Below are 17,887 nucleotides of genomic sequence, written 5' to 3'. Positions count from 1 at the left end.
CCAACATCTCTAATAGTCTGGAATACGGTGCCCTGGAGGATGCTTCTCCACTTACCTCTCCTCCCTACCGCTGTCCCCTCCCTAGCCCCTGGGTAGCTTTCTTATTAGGAAGCCAAAGAGGGAAAAATAAAAGCATAGAAAATAAAGCCAATTGCCTATTAAATGTAAAGCCTTTTCCATCTGCTCAGAGCTCGGGCACAGAGGCACTGGGGAATCAGGGCGGGTGGGCCATCTGTGGGCCAGTGAATTGCTTCAGGTCTCTGGGGAAGAGAAAAAGGATGGGAAAGAGATGCAGAGACACAGGTTTGCACCCTGGGGCCTGGAGGTGCTGCTGTCTTGTCTTTCTACCAATCCTGAGAACTTGGAGATGTGCCCAAACGAGGCTCGTTCTGGAAACGTAGGGATCTTGGTCCCTTCCCATCTACAGTGCAGTTGTCAAGATGGATGTGTGTGTGTGTGTGTGTGTGTGTGTGTGTGTGTGTGTGTGTGTGTGGTTACTGCTCCCATCCCTTCTCTAACACTGCCCGTGTGAAGCCCCTTTCCCCCATCACTCGGCAACTTTCCTCTTGGATGGGGGCACGAGGTGGGCGGGCAGCTCGTTAGGCAGCTCGTGCCCCTCCAGCTTGACCTTGATGAGGTGATTGGCCAGTGCGAACTCCTCGTCATCCAACATGCCATCCTTGTCAATGTCGGCTAGCTTCCAGATCTTGCCCAGCACGCTGTTGGGCAGCTTGGAGCGCACCATCTCCTTCTTGGCATTAGCGCCTGTGATCTTGCCGTCCACGGGGGACAGGGTGTAGAAGATCTCGTCGTACATGGGCTTGTCCCGGGCGACCACCCACTCAACATCATCAATCCCCTCCTCGGCCCCCTCCCCATAGCCATGCCCGAAGGGGCCATGCAGGGTGCCCTCGAATGCTCCGCCCTTCACCATCTGGACAGGATGCTGGGTCTCCTCCTGGCGCACCAGCACCATGAGCTTGGCAATGTCGTGCGCCAGCATGTCATCCACCACCTCCAGCAGCTTGCTCTTCAGTGGCTGGAACTTGCTAAAGTCCTGGGCCTGCAGCTGGTCCTGGGAAGAGACAGGAGGAAAGGTAGAGATACAATGCAAGCAAGGGTGATCCTCCATTTGTCTCGTTGGAACATTAGAGCCCTGCTCCTTTCCAGTGAAGAGAGTTTGGCCTAGAGGCTAAGCTGAGCTACATCACAAAAATATCACCAATGTGAGAGGGGAGGAACAGAGACCGCCACTGGGGCTGAGGATAAGGTTTTTCAGGAGGCAGTAGGGGCTGGAGAAGAAAGGGATTTTAAAAATTTTGGTCTATTTATTTAGACCCCTTTTAATGTTATTCCAGAGAGTAAATCACTATGTTTCTCCTTAAGTTGGTTTTGGCTATTGAGTGGCAACTATTCTCAGTGGCACCTGAGTCATGTGGACCTGTAACATGGGTTACCCTTGAACAATGGGGAAAGTGCTCTCTTGACCTACCTCCGCCCCCACCTTCCCCACCATTGCGCTCCGAGGTAGGGAATCATAGTTCACCCAAATTTACTGAAGAAAAATTAAGGCAACTAAAAAACAAATCATAATAAAAGCCAAGATCAATCTAAAATCCACAGTTCTTAATCAGGGCACTCACTGGAATTGCCTGGAGAGTTTTTTAAAGATTACCCCCACCTTGGGGGATTTTGACACAGTAGGCACAGGCAGGTCCTCAGATTTCGTAAAGGTGTCCCCCTTCGCCGTCTCATGCCACCCACCCATGTCGCAAAGAAAGATGCTCTACTTTTCATGTTTGCAATTTTGACAGGACCTGAGTCTTGAACTCTGCCTCATCCTTGGTCTCTAGAGGGTGGCAAGGAAGTGCTGTCCTCCTGCCCTGGCCTGACCACAGCTGTCTCAGCATGCTAGGAAAAGGCCAGAGCACAGGCACAAGCACATCGAGTTCACTGTAGAAAAATTCAGAAAACACCCATAGTTACATTTTAAGAGCAAGTGTGAGATGGACGCTTCTCACCTCCCTTCTAGGGCTGAGCCAGGGACGTGATGAGGAAGGGGGTGTGGAGGGCAGAGCAGATGATGGCCTTTCTCTTGCCTTAGAACACAACTTTCCAGGTCCCTCCCACCTCTAGTTCCTTCTGTCTTTCCCAGCCTGTTCAGCCCAAGGTGGGTCTGGTGGGCTCCCATGTAGGGGTCCCCATGTCTCCCAGTGGGGAATGGCCAGCATACCTATAGAACAGCATATCAGACTGGCAAACAAATGAGAAAGTGAAAATCATTTGTTACAAGGATTCTTCATGTTAAAAAAGGGTCACATGATCTGGTTCAAGTGTCACCTTTCCAAATGTTAGCTCACAGGTCATCACATTCTCAACAGGAGAAACAGAAGGCTGAAGGGTCCTAGGACATGACTGAATGAGAAACCTGGATTCCACTAAAGCAATTCTGGACAATGAAGGCTCATGGTAGGTGGCTGTATGAAGGAATGGATCCAAGGACATATGCAAACTTGGAATGTGTATTTACTTTTATTCATCTTATTTATTTTTAAAAAATATTTGTTTTAAGTTATAGATGGACCCAATACCTTTATTTTATTTGTTTACTTTTATGTGGTGCTGGGGATGGAACCTGCTGCCTCACACATGCTAGGCAAGTGTTCTACCACTGAGCAACAACCCCGGCCCTACTTTTATTTTTATTGGGAAACTAAAAATGCCTATTTGGGACTAGTGGTATTTTGAAAAGCCTAGCCTTAAAATTAGACACTGGTTCTCAGCCCGAAGATCAAAACAAGAAAAGCAACATCTATTCGTGATCACCCATGGCTGCTATTTTTTTGCCTTTTTAATTCACTATTTTTTTTTTTTTTAAAAAAAACAGCTCTTTAATTATGAAATAATCATAGACTCATAAGAAGTTGCAAGAATCATATAGAGGGTGTTCTAGGCTCACCACACAGTGCTACCTACTGTGACATCTTGCCCAGTGATGGATAGGAGTGTAAGGGCTCTCTGCCAGGGGCCTTGCAGTGACCTCCCTGATGTTCCCCACACCTGTGTACAGGGGGCATTTGTGGCTTCTGTTTATACAGGAAGAGATGGAGGCTCAGAGGATCCAGTCAGTATGATTCTGTAGCTTTCTGCTTTGACTTTGGGGCAGCTCTTGGCCTTTGTACCTGTACCCTATGTGAATACTGACCTTGGAAAACACTGAGACCTCAGCTTCCTCTTTGGTTAAAGACAGACAAAAATGCCTCCCTCTGAGGACTGCCCTGGTGAAAAATCTGAGGAATCATGAACAATAGCCCCTGGTCCAAGATAGGCGCCTGCAGTGTGTCACAAAGATGGCAGGCTCCCTGCCTCTCCATGGTGTGAGTCCTGAATTGCTCCCAAGGGAAAGCACCTAAGGGCCTGGAGAACATAAGTCAGGTGACATGTCCCATTACACAGGAGATGGTGGTGATGTCAAGCCTGTGGTGACACAACTGGGGAAGGTCTTAAACTTGAGGTGATGGCGGTCTACACATCCCCTAATACACCTGTCCCCTGGGGCGGGGACTGGGCTCTGTTTCTCTCAAATGTGGCACCTGCTGTGCGGTCGCTGCGGCAGTGAGGACAGGCCTGGGGCCTCCTCCCTGCCTCTGGTTCTGACTTGAGTCCCCCTGGAGCTCGGAGGGTAGCTCCTCCATACTCCACCACCAGCTCATGTGATCCCTTGTCTTAGAGCCCCTGAGCTTAGTTACCTGCATCCTTTTCAGGTTAGGGAAATCCCCAGGTGAGATCTGGTGCTCCCGCTCGATGCGGCCATAGATCTCAGCCAGGTTGTTCACGAGCTCCTTCTTCTTGTTGTCCTTCCCAAACACTGAGGGCATCTCCTTCTTCAGAGAGCTGATGATGTAGGCGTGAACCTGACAAACAGGGCCACAGGGCATCAGGACCCTGGACTATTCCCCTCTTGGGGTTTCTCTCACTCCGCCTCTTCCCAAGAGCCCTCCCCTCCTCCTCCTCCTGCTTCTGAAATCATTTCTCCCCTGACCCTCTTGCAGGGCTAGGCTGGGCAAGGTGAGGATGTGGGGAAGCCAAGGTCAAGGCAGCCATGGGGTGGGAATGCTGTGGACCAGGTGCTGGGATGGGGCCTTCACATTCTTTGCTCCACTTTGTCCCCCAATGACTTTCATTTAATAGATGTGGAAAGAGGAGGAGAGACCAAAGGCCTGGCCATGCCTGCGGATCACACAGGTGGTAGGGCCAAGCTCCAGCCTGGCCTCTGACCCAGAGCCTACAGCCACCACCACCCCATTGTCCCACCCCCAGGGTGCAGTTGTACAGCTGAAGCTCCTGGTGCCGTGGCTATGGCAGGGAGTAGCCCAGTTGCTGCAGGCAACAAGCTTCAGCTCTTGCAGCTGACCCCCCAGACTCATGGCCCTGCCCATGCTGTCAGCTCCCCAGGGTCAGGCTCACCTTGGCCAGCCTGGCTCTCTTGATGAGGTCATTGAGTTTGCGCAGGGCGGCATTTCGGGGCAAACTCTGGATGTCCCTGAACAGGTCCTGCTCCTCGGCCTCAAAGAGCTTCCGATTGTCAGGGATGAGGAGGGGGTGGGACCAGAAGGAGCCGATGTAGACCCGGATCACCTCCGGGGTGTTCACGATCTTCCCCAGGGACCACATGAGGGCCCCGTACACCCGCATCAGCTGCTGCGTCTCGATCTGGTCGGCCTTGTTCAGCACCACCCGCATCTTGTCCTCGTGGTTCTTGAGGGCCTTGATGACTTCCGAGAACTCATCCGAGATGTCCAGTTTGTGGGCATCAAAGAGCAGGATGATGCGGTCCACCCGCTCTGCAAACCACTCCAGGACCGCTGCAAAGTCATACCCTGCGAGCAGAGGGATAGTCAGGTGAGGGGCATTGGGGGCATGGCAGTGGAGAGAGGCATCAGGGACAGTAGGAAAAACATGGTCTTGGGAATCAGATCAGAGTTCAGATCCTGGCCCCTCCACATGGTGACTGTTTGGCTTTGAGTAAGTTACTTGGTGGGCCTAGGTCTTTTCATCTAAAAAATGGGCAGAATATTTGGGCCTGGAATGTCCCTTGAAAGCTCACAGGTTGAAACATCGTCCCCAGTATAGCAAGGTTCACAGGTGGGCTTTTAGGCAGTGACTGGATCCTGAAAGCGGCACCCTCCACAGTGGATTAATCCATTTGATGGACTGATAGTATGAATGGAATACTGGGTGATAACTGTAGGTTATCTGGGGTCATACTCTTGGGGATTAAATTTTATCCCTGGCTCCTCTCTTTCTCTCTGCTCCCTGGCTGCCATGCCCTTCTGCCATATTTCTGCCTTGGAGCCATGGACTGGGACCTTTTCTTCTCCAAGTTGTTCTTGTCAGGTGTTTTGGTCATAGCAACAAAAAGCTGACTAGCAGAATGTAGTACCTAATTGATAGAATGATGAGGATTAAATCTCCTCTGAGCCCAGCACTTAGCAGATATTACTGTGATATTACTGTGAACTCCACTGTTGCCATAAAGAACACTGATGATCTAGCTCTCCTATTCTCACTTATTGCATTTGGCAGCCAGAGGCCCTGCTGGAAAAGGAACTCTAGATACCTAATTTGAATAAAGACTCCGAAATTCTTTACAAAGTCCCCCCCAAACAAGGCAGAATGTATAAGTCACTGATGATGGTTCAGACCACACCCATTGCTGGCCTGGAAGAAATCTGAGTTCTCATTACAACAGTGTGTGACTCAGCTCAGGCTCCTGGGTTACCCAGCGCTGAGCTGCTTCATGTCCTGCCTGATCCTGGAACTCCAGAGGCCTTGCTTTGCTCAACTCCAAGTCATCATGGATCTGCGGAAGCAGAGGGGGAAGATGTCCCAAGTTCATACATTCGCTGTACAGACACACAGAGCTGGAAGAAGCCTTAGCTCTCTGTGCCTCATAACCCTCCTCCATGAAACAGGGATGACAGATGAAGAAGACAGGCTAAGGAGTTAAATGACGTGTTCCAACGTCCACAGCTCTTGATGAGAATGGACGTGCCAGGCCTTCCTGTGGAAGTCTGAGCAGGGCTCCAGGGCCTCCTTCTGCCACTTCCCCATGGCAGCCTCTGGCTCCAAGGCAGGGGCCTTTCCTTGGGTTCTGTGTGACTAACACTCCTGGCTCCTATCTGCACAGGGTTATCAGGGATTACACCATGGGGACCAAAAACTCTTTGCCACTATTGTGCAGGAAATCAAGCTATTAAGGGAAATGCCATTAGTCCTGGCCCTGCCTCACAGAGGGAGGCCAAAGACCAGGCAAGGTCATTATGCAACTGCCTTGTGATTGAATCAGATGTAGGAAGCTCTGATGGTCTGTCTGTAACAGGGATCCTCAACTGGAGCCCAATCAGAATCCCCTGCAGGGCTTGTTAAAACCCAGGTGGCCTAATCCTACCCCACACCAGTGATCTGGGGTGGGAATTTCTTTTTCTTTTTTTTGGCACTGGAGATTGAACTCAGGCCCTTAAACACTGAGCCACATCCCCAGCCCCTTTTTGGTATTTTATTTAGAAACAGAGTCTCACTGAGTTGCTAGGGCTTTGCTAAGTTGCTGAGGCTGGCTTTGAACTTGGGATCCTTCTTCCTCAGTCTCACAAGTGGCTGGAATTACAGGCATGTGCCACTGCACCGGGCCTGGAGTGGGCATTTCTAACAAGTTCCCAGGAGGTGCGGCTGCAGCTCGGCAAGGATCTCACTTTGAGAACCACTGGTCCATAACAATAATAGCTACTGCTTATATAGCATTCACTAGGCGCCCAGCACTGCTCTAAGTACTTTATAATCAGTAACTCCTTAAACTTCAAAATAACCCTATGAGGTCATTAATAACCAATAACTAATATTAGACCCAGTTTTAAAATGAGTACCCAGAGACAAGAAGGTGAAGTAACCTGTCCAAGGTCACCTGGCTAACAGGTGGTGGGGCTGGGATCCAAATCCAGAAGATGTGGCTGCAGACAGTGCCATCAGCTGCTACCCTGACCCGGCTTCTGGAGGCTGCCATTTCAGACTAAGCCACAGACTTCGATGGCAGGAGTCGGGGGATGAGGATGCATGGGGCAGGCTGGGGAGGTGGGCTGGGTTTTAGAGGCGTTTTCGACTTGTGACATCTTCTGAATGCCCTGAGACATACTTAGGGCATGTTAAAGCACTGTCTTGGGGTTGGGGATGGACTTAGTGTGGATGGGATAGCCTGCTCCCCGACACTTCCCATTAAGGGGTCCCAGAGGACCCCTTAATGCTTCCCCAGTGCCATAAGGGAAACTGAACCAACAAAGGAATGTGGGTTCCTATGGACACTCCCCTCTGTCTTCAACTCTCCAGTCTTGGGTGGATGAACTGCCTCCAGGCATACCCATCTTAGCTGACTTTCTCTGCCTTGGCTCAGTTAACTCAGGCTTTCTCTCTCCCTGCTCATGTAGGGTAAATCCACAAGGCCTGGAGGAAGTGAGACTCAAAGAAGGGAAGAGCAGGCCTATGTACCACCCCAGGAAGGCTCCTGTCCAGCGCAGGCCTGGTGCAAAGTAGACTTTGCCTTCTCCTTCAAGGAGAGGTATCTCATTGCTGAGGAGCAAGGCCCAGGAAAATGCCTCAGGGCCAACTGTACCTGGTAGCCAGGCAGGGCCATTATCAGTCCCTCTTCAGAGATGGCCGCGCCAGCTCTGCAAGGTTCAGTGAGTCAGTCAAGACCACGATCTGTGGGAAGCAGCTCAGGGACAAGGACCTCAGATCTCCAAGTTCAATGCTAGCTCCAGCTGGCAGGTTCCTGCCGTGACCTCACTTCACCTTCCCCACAGTCAGTGAGAGGAATAGCATTCTGGTTTCCAGAGGGGAGGGCTGAGATTGGAGAGGAGGGGGTTAAACAGCTGGAGAGTGGTGGCTGGGCTGGACCTGGGCTCAGGGCACACAGGACCTCCAGGCAGCATTTCCACACCTGTCACTCTCTCCCCTGAACAAAGACCCAGCCAAGCCCTCGGGTTCCAGGTGGGCTGCAGCTGCTCCCTCTCTCCCTCTGCAAGAAGCACCAGCCTCTTTTTATCTTTCCTCCGTCAGAGCCTGCAGAGGGGCAGCTCACCTCCCAAGACGGTGTCCTTAAGCTGCTGCTGGAAAGAGGGTCAGAGGGCAAAGAAAAGCAGGGCTACTGGATCCCCCTATTCCAACCCCCACCCCCTGAAAACAGGTCCCAGCCTTGGGGCACTGGTGCCTAGAGCCAGTCAGCTCTGTCCTGAATTGCAGGAGGGAAGGGCCGTGGGTTCAGAGCCTCTGCATTCTGGACACCTGTTCCCCAACCCTGACATGGATTTTAGTGGTGGCAGTGGCAGGGCAGAACACAAGGAGGGGCCCCAGGAAGAGCTTGCTGCTGTTTCCTCTCTCCTGTCAGCAGATCTCACCCTCAGGGCCTCAGGGGCACACCTTGGCTCTGCTGCTCATAACGAGCTAAGGCAGCCAGCCTGGGCCCTTAAATGACAAGGAATGCAGGCTTAGGGAAGGCAAGAGACCCAAGGCCACGCAGCAGCAGGGGTCAGAGCCAGGACCTCAGGCATCCAACCTCAAGCTCAGCACTGTAGCCACCCCTTCAGGGGACTGGGGATAGCAAAGACATCAGAGAAGCTGCAGAGATAGAGAGAGGCTCCGCCCCTCCAACCTGGCTCTGGTCCCTGATGACACAGGCACACAGGAGGAGACTGTGTCTCTGGGGGAGGGGGATCCCTGTCACCTGGCTACCCCCTGCTCTGGGACAGGAGGGGGAGTAGCACCTAAACCAGCTGGGCCAGGTGCCCCTGTGGTCTCTTGGCACTCATGTGCCTGCCTGTCCTCTGCTCACTCCATGGAATTGTCCCCCACTGCCCTGGAAGCAGGGCAGGGCAGGGGAAGCCCCCTCCTTGGTTTCCCCTGTACCCAGTGCAGAGCCTGGCACATGGCAGGTGCTCCATCAGTGTTTGCTGGTCAGACCTGAAATGGGAGCCCTGTTCTGCATTTTACATCTGGGAGACAGTGAACAAGTCATCTCTGCACTTTGTTTTTCTGGTTTCTAAATTAGAATCCACGAGTGCCTTGGTCATAGGGTCTTCGTGAGGATCAAGTCAAAGAAGAAGATTCTGGAGAAACCATTTAGCTGTGACCAGGTAATTCATGTTGCCCTGCTCCCTTTATTAAGAACTCCTATACACCAGTTCCCATGAGAGGGAATGTGCTCTAAAGGAGTCATCAGAGGAGCACTGGCCTGGGTGAGTGACCTCCAGTTTCTGCTTGGCCATGAACTTGCTGTGTATCCTGGGCAAGCATCTTCCCCTCTCTGATCCCTGATCTCTTTGTTTGTCAAAACAGAGGACTAAGTTGGATGATCTCTGACTTCCTTTCTTGGTTCAAAATTCTTTTTTTGCTTCTAAGATTACAGGAGTGCAGATGAAGAGCACAGTGGGGTGGATGACGATCAGGCACAAGGATGCCTTTGTATGGGCTCTTGGGGTCCCCTCTGAAGTGTGCCCTGACTGCTCCTGAGCCTGTGGGACCTCTGAGAAGATATTTAGTTGCTCCCATGGCCTGGATTTATGTGCATAACTAGAAATGGAGGCATCTCAAAGGCACAGACTGGACCCAGTAAGGAAAGGGGCACAGGATTAGCTCCCCCGTTGACTTTCTGTGTGGTCTTGGGTAAGCCTGAACCTTCATTTTCTTAGTTGTAAAATGAGGATAACAATGATTGGCTGAATAAGGAGTTTGTGGAGGAGCCGTGGAAATAAGATCCAACAGTGGACATAGGAATGGACTTTGTCTGGAGACGGCCCTACTGTCCAGGGTGAATGACATGCCCGGTGACAGGCCCCCTTCCCCTCCTTGGTCCCATGAATGGCTCTGAGTCTTATCATAGCTGCTCTTGAGCACCTGTGGCAGTCCAGGTTCATGGGTTGGGGACACAGAGAGCACAAGCTGCCCTGCCGGAATTCCTCCTCGTGGGTCTGCTGGCTCCAGGAGATTTGGTGGGGCAGGCTCTACGCTAGAGACTGGGCAGCCTACAGGGACCCCTGGCTCACTGGCCAGGCTCTGGAGGACTGGAAAGCTTTCTAAGTAATGCCAGGCAGGAGGAAATCACTGAGACAGACCCAACAGGCAAGGCAGCTCCTGGATCACCTGGTGGCTTCCTTTACAGTCTGAAATGCAGGGCGGGGCACAGACGAGGGGGCACTTTCTCTACACTTTCAGCCACTCAACAGACCTCATGTGACCCTCGAAACTCTGTATGCCAGGAGGTGAACAGATCGCCCCTTCTTACAGGGGAGGGACTGGGGCAGGCAGTTAAGGGGCTTGCTGAAACTCACGAAGCTGGCAGTGGCCAACTCAGCCTAAAACCCAGATCCACGTGGTGTTAGCTCACGGGCCCTGGAGCTCAGAGGACGGAGCTTGCCAACCAGACACCACTCCCCCCCAAAAAAAAAATCTGTCAAATTTGAGATATTATAGAAAAAGTGAAATAAAAAGTCAGCCGTCTCCAAAATGTGGGCAGAGTTTGGCTGACATCAGGGAATAAATGCCACCCAGGATGCCTCCTGGATGTGACCACAAAGAGTGGCCTAAGTAGATGTGTCATACGCCTCCAGACAACCACAAAGCCTTCCCCAGGCCTCTTGAAGGGTGTCGGGGCTCTGCTGCTCTGCCCGGGCATGTGAGTGCCACCCAGGCATGGATTTGCCAGCACACAGTCAGGGAGCCCCAGGGGGCCCTAAGTGCAGATCCAGCTCCAGTGGGGCACCAGGGACTGGCCTATATTTGAGGCTGTGAGGAGCCACCCAAGATGCCCCATGGTCTGAGTCAGATCTCCAGACGCAACTCCTGGATGAGAAGTTTGCTCTCACTCCTCCCTCTGCACTCTTCCTGGGCAGGTGAAGATAACGAGCTGAAAAGCCACTGGGCTGGGAAGCAGGGAGACCAGGGTTCCCACTCCAGTTGTGTGACCTCGGCACATGGTACCTGCTCTGGGTTTACTGAGCTTACGGGCACAAGAAGGCACCCGCTGGGAGAAGGCAGCCAGCTGTGCAGTCGGGGATGTGAGCTCAAAGCTCGGGGCTGGTGGGCATTTCTAGCCCAGAAGCAGCCAAGAACTGTGGTTCCTAAGTGTGAGAACTGGCAGCCTTCTGGAGCCCTCCCCTTTCTGCTGCATCCTCGCTTCTTCCCAGTAATGTGCCCGGATAGGGCACATCCGGTCACTTCCAGGAACTGCCACCCTGCCTGCCTCTCCTGCACACCCCAGTGCATCTTCATCCAGAGATAAGTATTGGCCTAGAACCTTCCAGACTGGCTTCCCTGAATAAGCCTCATGCATCTCCCCAGCCCCCAACAAAGGGGCCACCCCCTGAGCAAGGACCACACTTTCCCTGGGGCCCCGGTGCTCCTCAGCATGGAGCCTAGGTCTCAGGATCCCTTGGGAGCAGCTCACTTTCCAGAAAGTGCCTTTGTGCTGAAGTGACACTGATGTTCCTTGCTGGTGAGACCAGCCCTGTGCCAGCTTGAGGCTTGGCGAGTGCAACATGGGCTGAATTTCAGGTTCTTTGCACTCCTCTTGCAGGGCCTGGTCTGTGGGGCAATCCACAGGGCTCTGGCCTGTGCTGTGCTGGTCAGAGAAAGGGAAGATCTGCTCTGAGGTCAAACTCAGAGATCTGGACGGCCCAGGCAAAGGCCCTGACAAAGCCAGATCAGTCCTGAGGACACACTGTGAGCCTGGGTGGGGAGGAAGGGTGCCTGGGTGGGGAGAACGGGGATACGGCTATGCATATGAGCTTGTGGGTGGGTGCAGGGAGGCAGGGGGAGGGCTGCTGTGTAGGTTTACACCGGGACTCTGGGTTCTGTGGCCGATAGTGAGGAAGGATGGGAGGGGCTCTGCACACTGGAAACTTTCCCCCTCTGGACGGCCCCTGATAACTGAGGGTGTCCGAGACCTGCCCTTGACTCCAGCCTCAGGGTGCTGAGGCTGCCCCAGGCTGGCAACGTGGTGCTGTGGCCACTGCCAGCTCTTGTTTCCACCACAGCCTGCTTTTGCCAGCAGCTGCATTTGCAGCCTGGGCTCAGGAGGGCAGAGAGCACACTGGCCTGCACAGCTTCTCCCAGCGGTGAGCTGCCGGGTGCTTAATCAGCATGGGAGGGGAGGTGACAAGGAAGCGCAGACAAGAACATCAATACCCAGTTTATGAAGGAGAGCCACTGGGGTCCAGAGACAAAGGCAGGAGAGAAGGTGGAAGAACAGGAGAAAACCAGAATGGAATAGGGACTGAAGAAGGCGGGAGTCTCTGCGAGCAGGGCTGCTGCATCCAGCTGCACAGTCTGTGCACTGTACAAGGGCAAAGGAGATGGTTCACACGGTGTTGTTGAATGGGGGGGCCCTGGAGGGCAGGCAAGGAGGGAAGGAGGGAGCTCGCCATGATGCAGAGGTCTGAGGTCTGTGTTTCCATTATGGTCTGCGGACCTCACAAGAAGGCCATGTAATACATGTTATTTCCCCCGCTACTCATGAGGACCCTGAGGCTCAGGGAGAAAATGTGACCTATTGAGACCCACGGCGTTCTAAAGCACAGAATTCTGAGCCCCTAGTTCAGTGTCCTTGGGATCCACTCTGGCCCCACCTGGGCTGTCAGGCTGCAGGAGCCTGCACCAGCCTGCACCAGCCACACCTGGACTTGAGAGGTGTTGGTTCTCACAGTCTTTGGTGAGAGGACATGGGCTGCCTGTGAAACAGTAGAACCCCTCTAGGCCTAAACTCAGATGAGCCACTTGGGGGCAGGGATGGGGTAGGAAGGAGGGACAGAGAACCACCCCAGCTGCCCCTCCACAAGGCACTGGGCAGGGAGCCAGGTGCATGTAGGCAGGAGGGAGGAGGTGGAGGTGCCCACTCTTCCCAGGGCTGGCCTTCACCTTCACCACCCAGCCCAGAATTAGGGAACCGGGGAACCCAGGCTTCCCAGACCCTTTCACAGGGGACATCATGAAGTCCCAGGGTTCAAAGGCCAGGAACTTACCGGAACTTACAGGGAACAAAGACCCTCCTGACTCAGCTCCTTCCTTCCCCTCTGCTTCCCAGAGTGTGTGTGTGTGCACACCCGTGCGTGCCGGGGGCTTTCCTGCTCAGGACTCAGCACCCTCCCCCTGCTCCCTCCAGGATGAAGTGCCCCTTAAGGACCTACGGGGTTACCGGCCTAGCTACTACTTGGAGGCTACTACTAGGCGGCCTCTCCGCTCTTTCCTCTCCACTGCAGCCAGGGCTGGCTTTGCCCATTCACACAGCCATGGTGTACCTCCAAAGGGCTGAGCCTGCCCCGCACCTGCCTTCACCTGGAGAGAGCTGCTTTCCTCAGAGAGGAAGCCCAGGCGGCCCCCAGGAATGCTAGACAGAAGCCCAGTTCTGGCACCAGAGGCCTGACCTGGCCAAGGGCCTGCGCCACTGGGTTTCACTGATTCACCGCCTCAGGAGTACTTGCCTGTCACCCTGTGACTTTCAGGGTCCTGGGGTGATTACATGCTGGCCTCGGCAGGCCTTGAAGGGGTTCCTGGGCCCCCGCAATGGTGGCACAGACATAAGACAGGACAGAGCAGATAGGCAGAGCCATGGAGCACAGAGGGCAAGGCACATGCCACCGGGAGGCAGATGTTACTGGAGGAGCATTCTGGCCACTTCCCAAAGAGAGCTGCCCGTCCAAAGTCATCCATTCCACAGCTGATTTCCGAGTGCTGATTTGGTTTCCACTCCCGGCTCCCAGCTCGAGTGCCCGGGATGGGTGTGGCTCATACGACTTTCTTGCCAGAGAAACAACATGTGACACAGAGAGGGTAGGGACCACCCAGGGCACACAGCAAATGTGGCAGGAGAGACTGGGGTGGGGACCCAGGGCAGGAGTTTTTTTTTTCTTTCTACATTATTGGCCTAGCATTTTAGGGCTAGAAAAGTCGAGGTGGTGGTGACAGTGACGATGATGAGCTGCAGAACCTTGTGTTTCCTGGACGCCGGCTGTGCGCCAGGCAGAGTCATTTTTACCTACATTGTTATGTTTCAATCCTCAAACAAGACAAATTTCAACAGAAGTAAAGATAAAGAAACCAGGCCACTCTGCCAGGAAAGGACAGAGGCAGGTTTAGGACTTGCCAGTTGGCCCTGGCCTTCTGTCCCCTGCCTACTGTGCTGGTGACCTTCCTTCACAAGTAATCACCCCCTATCTGTCTGCAGTGAACAGTTTTCCACGTATTTTCACACACCGGTTCCCTCCTCTGATGACCCTAGCATGCTGTCACAACCTGCCACTGCATTCATCCAGGCCAGCTGGGCTGAAGCCTTCCCCTCAGAGCTACAGGCGCTGGAGAAGCCGGGCTAAGTGCCTTGTGGAGGAGTCGAAAACTCCCTGAGTAAGGCAGATGCTGACTTTCCATTTTACAGATGAAAAGACTGAGGCTGTCTTCTCAGCTCCATGGGACCTGAAGTCATCAGCTGGCTCCTGCCCAGGGCTGTCCCATGTAAAATGGCCCTGTGCAGCATATCAGTACTGGCCTACTAAGGGACAGCAAGACCCTGGGTGCTTTTCTTCTGATATGGAAGAGTGAACCTTCCAGAACATATCAGAATGTGCCACACAGCCCGGAGTCAACACCCGCCTGGCCTCCCACTTACCTCTACTGATCCTCTGCTTCTCCCCAGAGAGGATCCCTGGCGTGTCGATGACACTGATGCTCTCCAGCACGGCATTGGGCAGCTGGGCACACACGAACCTGCATGGGTGAGGGGAAGGCCACAGAGAGCCACTCAGGCACTTCCCAGGAATTACCTGCCTCCCCGACAGGAACCACAGCTGTGTGCCCAGGGGTTTCAATTTCCCTGCCGTGGGCCTGCCAGTACAGGGTGTGGGTGACAGCTAATCTAGAGTCTGAGCCCCAATTCTCTTGTCTGTTCACCTCCGGTTTGTGTCAAATGCTGCCTGGCCAATAGGGCTACTCCATGGCGACAGCCCATCCCCAGGTGTGACTCGATTCTTATGGCTCCAACTCTAGTTGGGCTTTGGTCAGCCACTTCCTTCCTCGAGTGGCTGCCCTTAGCTTGGCCCTCTCTCAGACCCTCAGCTTCTTTAAATGGCCAATCAGAGGACCCCTGCCTCCTCTTTGTAATGGGCCCCTAGGAACAGGACAGCAGGGACTACGGGGTCTGCAGTCAGTGTGTGGGGAACCCCCTTCTAACCCACTCCCAGTGGCAGTCCCTGTGCCTCCTGAATGTGTCCTCATTCATGAACTCTACCCTGTGCATGACAGTATGTGGTGTCACCAGCAGAGGATCACAAGCCTGACCGGCAGCAGGCCAGACTGAGAGCACTAGCCACGGGCCTAGGGATCTGTACTGTGAGGAGCTCCCTGGGTGATCCCCAGGCAGCCGTGGCTCATGCTTTTAAACCCCTGCTGTTGGGACACCAAGATGCCCAGATTTCAATCCCTGCCCTCAAGGAGCAGAGCCTGGTGGAGGAGGGGAAGCTCATCCACAGGCGACCACAATCCAGGGTGCGCCCTGAAGCCTGCACCTTGGAAGATCCAAGGCAGACAGATGGCCTCCAGGGAGGCTTCTCTAGGGGAGGCCCTGGGACTAGCCTGGAAGGATGGGTCACAACACCCGGGAACATTTATCTGGGCAGCTAAAATGCGACTCAACTGCCAAGCATTGCTCTAGGGCAACAGTTGGGCCTTACTCTGGAGGGGCAGGGGAGCAGGAGCTGCCTCGGCATGAAGCAGCTCGGAGAAGCAACTAGAAGTCTCCGGCACAGCACTTGGTGCGGACGCAGTGAAGCTGGCTCCTCTGTTCCCTGCTGTCCTTTCAAAGGATGAAGATGTCCGTTCAACATTTGAGACCCTGCGTCAGCCTGGTTAGCCTCCACCTCAGTGGTGAGTGCTCCTGGAGAAAATCCCAGAACTTACAAAGCCATCTAGCGTGCAGGCACGGAGCCGGGCCTTTCATTCCTTCCTACTTGTAGTTTCTTCTCTCCTAGGCTTCCTCTGCCTGGAATGTCCTTTCTTTTCCCCTTTCAGTGTCATTTTATCTGTCTTGTTAATGCTCAGGCCAAATGCTAACTTTCCCTCAAAGGCCCCTCAACTGGCCCCGTGTGACCCCTGGCCCTCTGCACGCCTGATCCGCTGCGTCTGCCTTCCCAGTCCCACTGTGTCCGGCAGAGTGGACTCCTGGCTCCTAGAGCGGGGCCTGGTATCTGTTGAAATAAACCCTGAATGAAAGAATCCAGGAGGGAGACAGGATACAGCCCTCTGTATGGCCACCTTGCTCGTGTGCCTTCTTGCTGTCTGTCTGTCCAAGCAGGCGGTGCCCAGGCCTCTCTGGCCATGTGGGATCTGCCTGACTCTGTTTCCTGAGGCTGAACAGTCTAATCAGGGAAACCCCAGATTTAAAGAGAAATTCCACATCCCTTAACAGTGTTTCCCTAGAAGATCATGCTATACTTTTCATGAACCTTCACATATATTCTCTCTAAATTGTTTTTAATAATATTTTAAGTTATACTTTTATGGTCAAAAAATTTTTTAGCAAGGCATACAATGAAATATAAAGGTATCTCTCTCCCCCATCCTTCTCCCCTGTCTGTTCTACTACCTAAATGTAAACAATCATAGGAACTACTCTATAGGGTTTTTTTTTGTTGTTGTTTTTCTCTTGGATTTTTCTTTATACAACATTTGCAGGAAGAGATAGAAGCACAGGGAATTTACACTATGCATTCTATCCTTTTATAGATGCAGACAGTAAGACTGAAAGAAGTTAAAAGTGTTCGCCCCCACCCAACCTCCCGGATTCCATATGTCTAACCACAGGTGTTGTGGTTTGGATGTGAGATGTCGCTCAAAAGCTCACATGTGAGACAATGTGAGAGGGTTCAGAAAAGAAAGGATTGGGTTGCAAGAGCCTTAACCCAATCAGTGAATTAATTACCTGATGAGATTGAGTGGTAAATGAAGGTAGGTAGGGTGTGGGCATTGGGGGTGTGGCTTTGGGGTGTGTCTTGGTATCTGGCAAATGGAGTCTCTCTCTGTGCTTCCTGATCATCACATGAGCTGCTTCCCTCCACTACGCTCTTCTGCTGTGATGTTCTGCCTCACCTCGAGCCCCAAGGAATGGAGCCTGCTGTCTGTGGATTGAGACCTCTGAAACTGTGAGCCCCCAAATTAACTTTTCCTCCTCTGTAGTTGTGTTGGTTGGGTCTTTTAGTCACAGCGTCAAAAAAGCGGACTAAAACAACAGGGTTGGTGACACCAGCTGGTTTGATTAATGACACAAAGAGCCCTTTGCTCTCAGAGGGCACCCAACATCTGGCACACATAATAGACTATATGCTCTATCATATCACACCATGTGCTATTATTGTTATAAGCACAATTGCTCAGAAGGGGGTTACCCACTAACCCTACACTCATCCTTCCCATGATCCCAGTTGCCTCTTACATGCCTGGACTTTTCTCCTCTCTGGCCTGGGCTCTAGCCTCTCACCTCTGCCTTCAGATGGATGATGCCCTCAGCTCACTCAGAGTCAATCACTGCAAACTCAAATTCCTCAAGCCCTTCCCAGATGTCCCCACCTCGGTTCACCCCTGCTGCCACGTTCCTCTCCGTCAGGCTCGCCCTGCCTCCACCCATTTCTGTGTCTCAGCATCCTGGGTGTTCACCCTCCCCTCCACCCTGGACCAGAACCTCCTCACCCACCTCCAGAATCAGAGAGACTCCTGAACTCCAGGACACCTGTCCCAACTCACCTTAATCCCACTAGTGTCCAATATTACAATGACCCAAGCTTCCTGCCCTATGTAAACA

General features: G+C 53.0%; 1 protein-coding gene across 1 annotated transcript in view; it reads right to left on the bottom strand.

Moving 5' to 3' along the window:
- Positions 1 to 455: 455 nt before the first annotated feature.
- Ehd3 (EH domain containing 3) overlaps positions 456 to 17,887 on the bottom strand; it is a 30,442-nt gene continuing 13,010 nt past the window's right edge. The window contains exons 3-6 of the mRNA XM_027933365.2: positions 14,705 to 14,802; positions 4,468 to 4,880; positions 3,750 to 3,914; positions 456 to 1,075 (exon numbers count right to left, since the gene is read on the bottom strand). Of these exons, the coding sequence (XP_027789166.1) occupies positions 548 to 1,075; positions 3,750 to 3,914; positions 4,468 to 4,880; positions 14,705 to 14,802 (1,204 nt within the window). The 3' untranslated portion in view covers positions 456 to 547. The remainder of the gene's footprint in view (positions 1,076 to 3,749; positions 3,915 to 4,467; positions 4,881 to 14,704; positions 14,803 to 17,887) is intronic.

This window comes from Marmota flaviventris, chromosome 14, assembly GCF_047511675.1.
Source record: "Marmota flaviventris isolate mMarFla1 chromosome 14, mMarFla1.hap1, whole genome shotgun sequence".
Taxonomy (NCBI): domain Eukaryota; kingdom Metazoa; phylum Chordata; class Mammalia; order Rodentia; family Sciuridae; genus Marmota; species Marmota flaviventris.
Note: the sequence above shows the minus strand (reverse complement) of the source record. Positions and strands in the feature narration are given on the sequence as shown.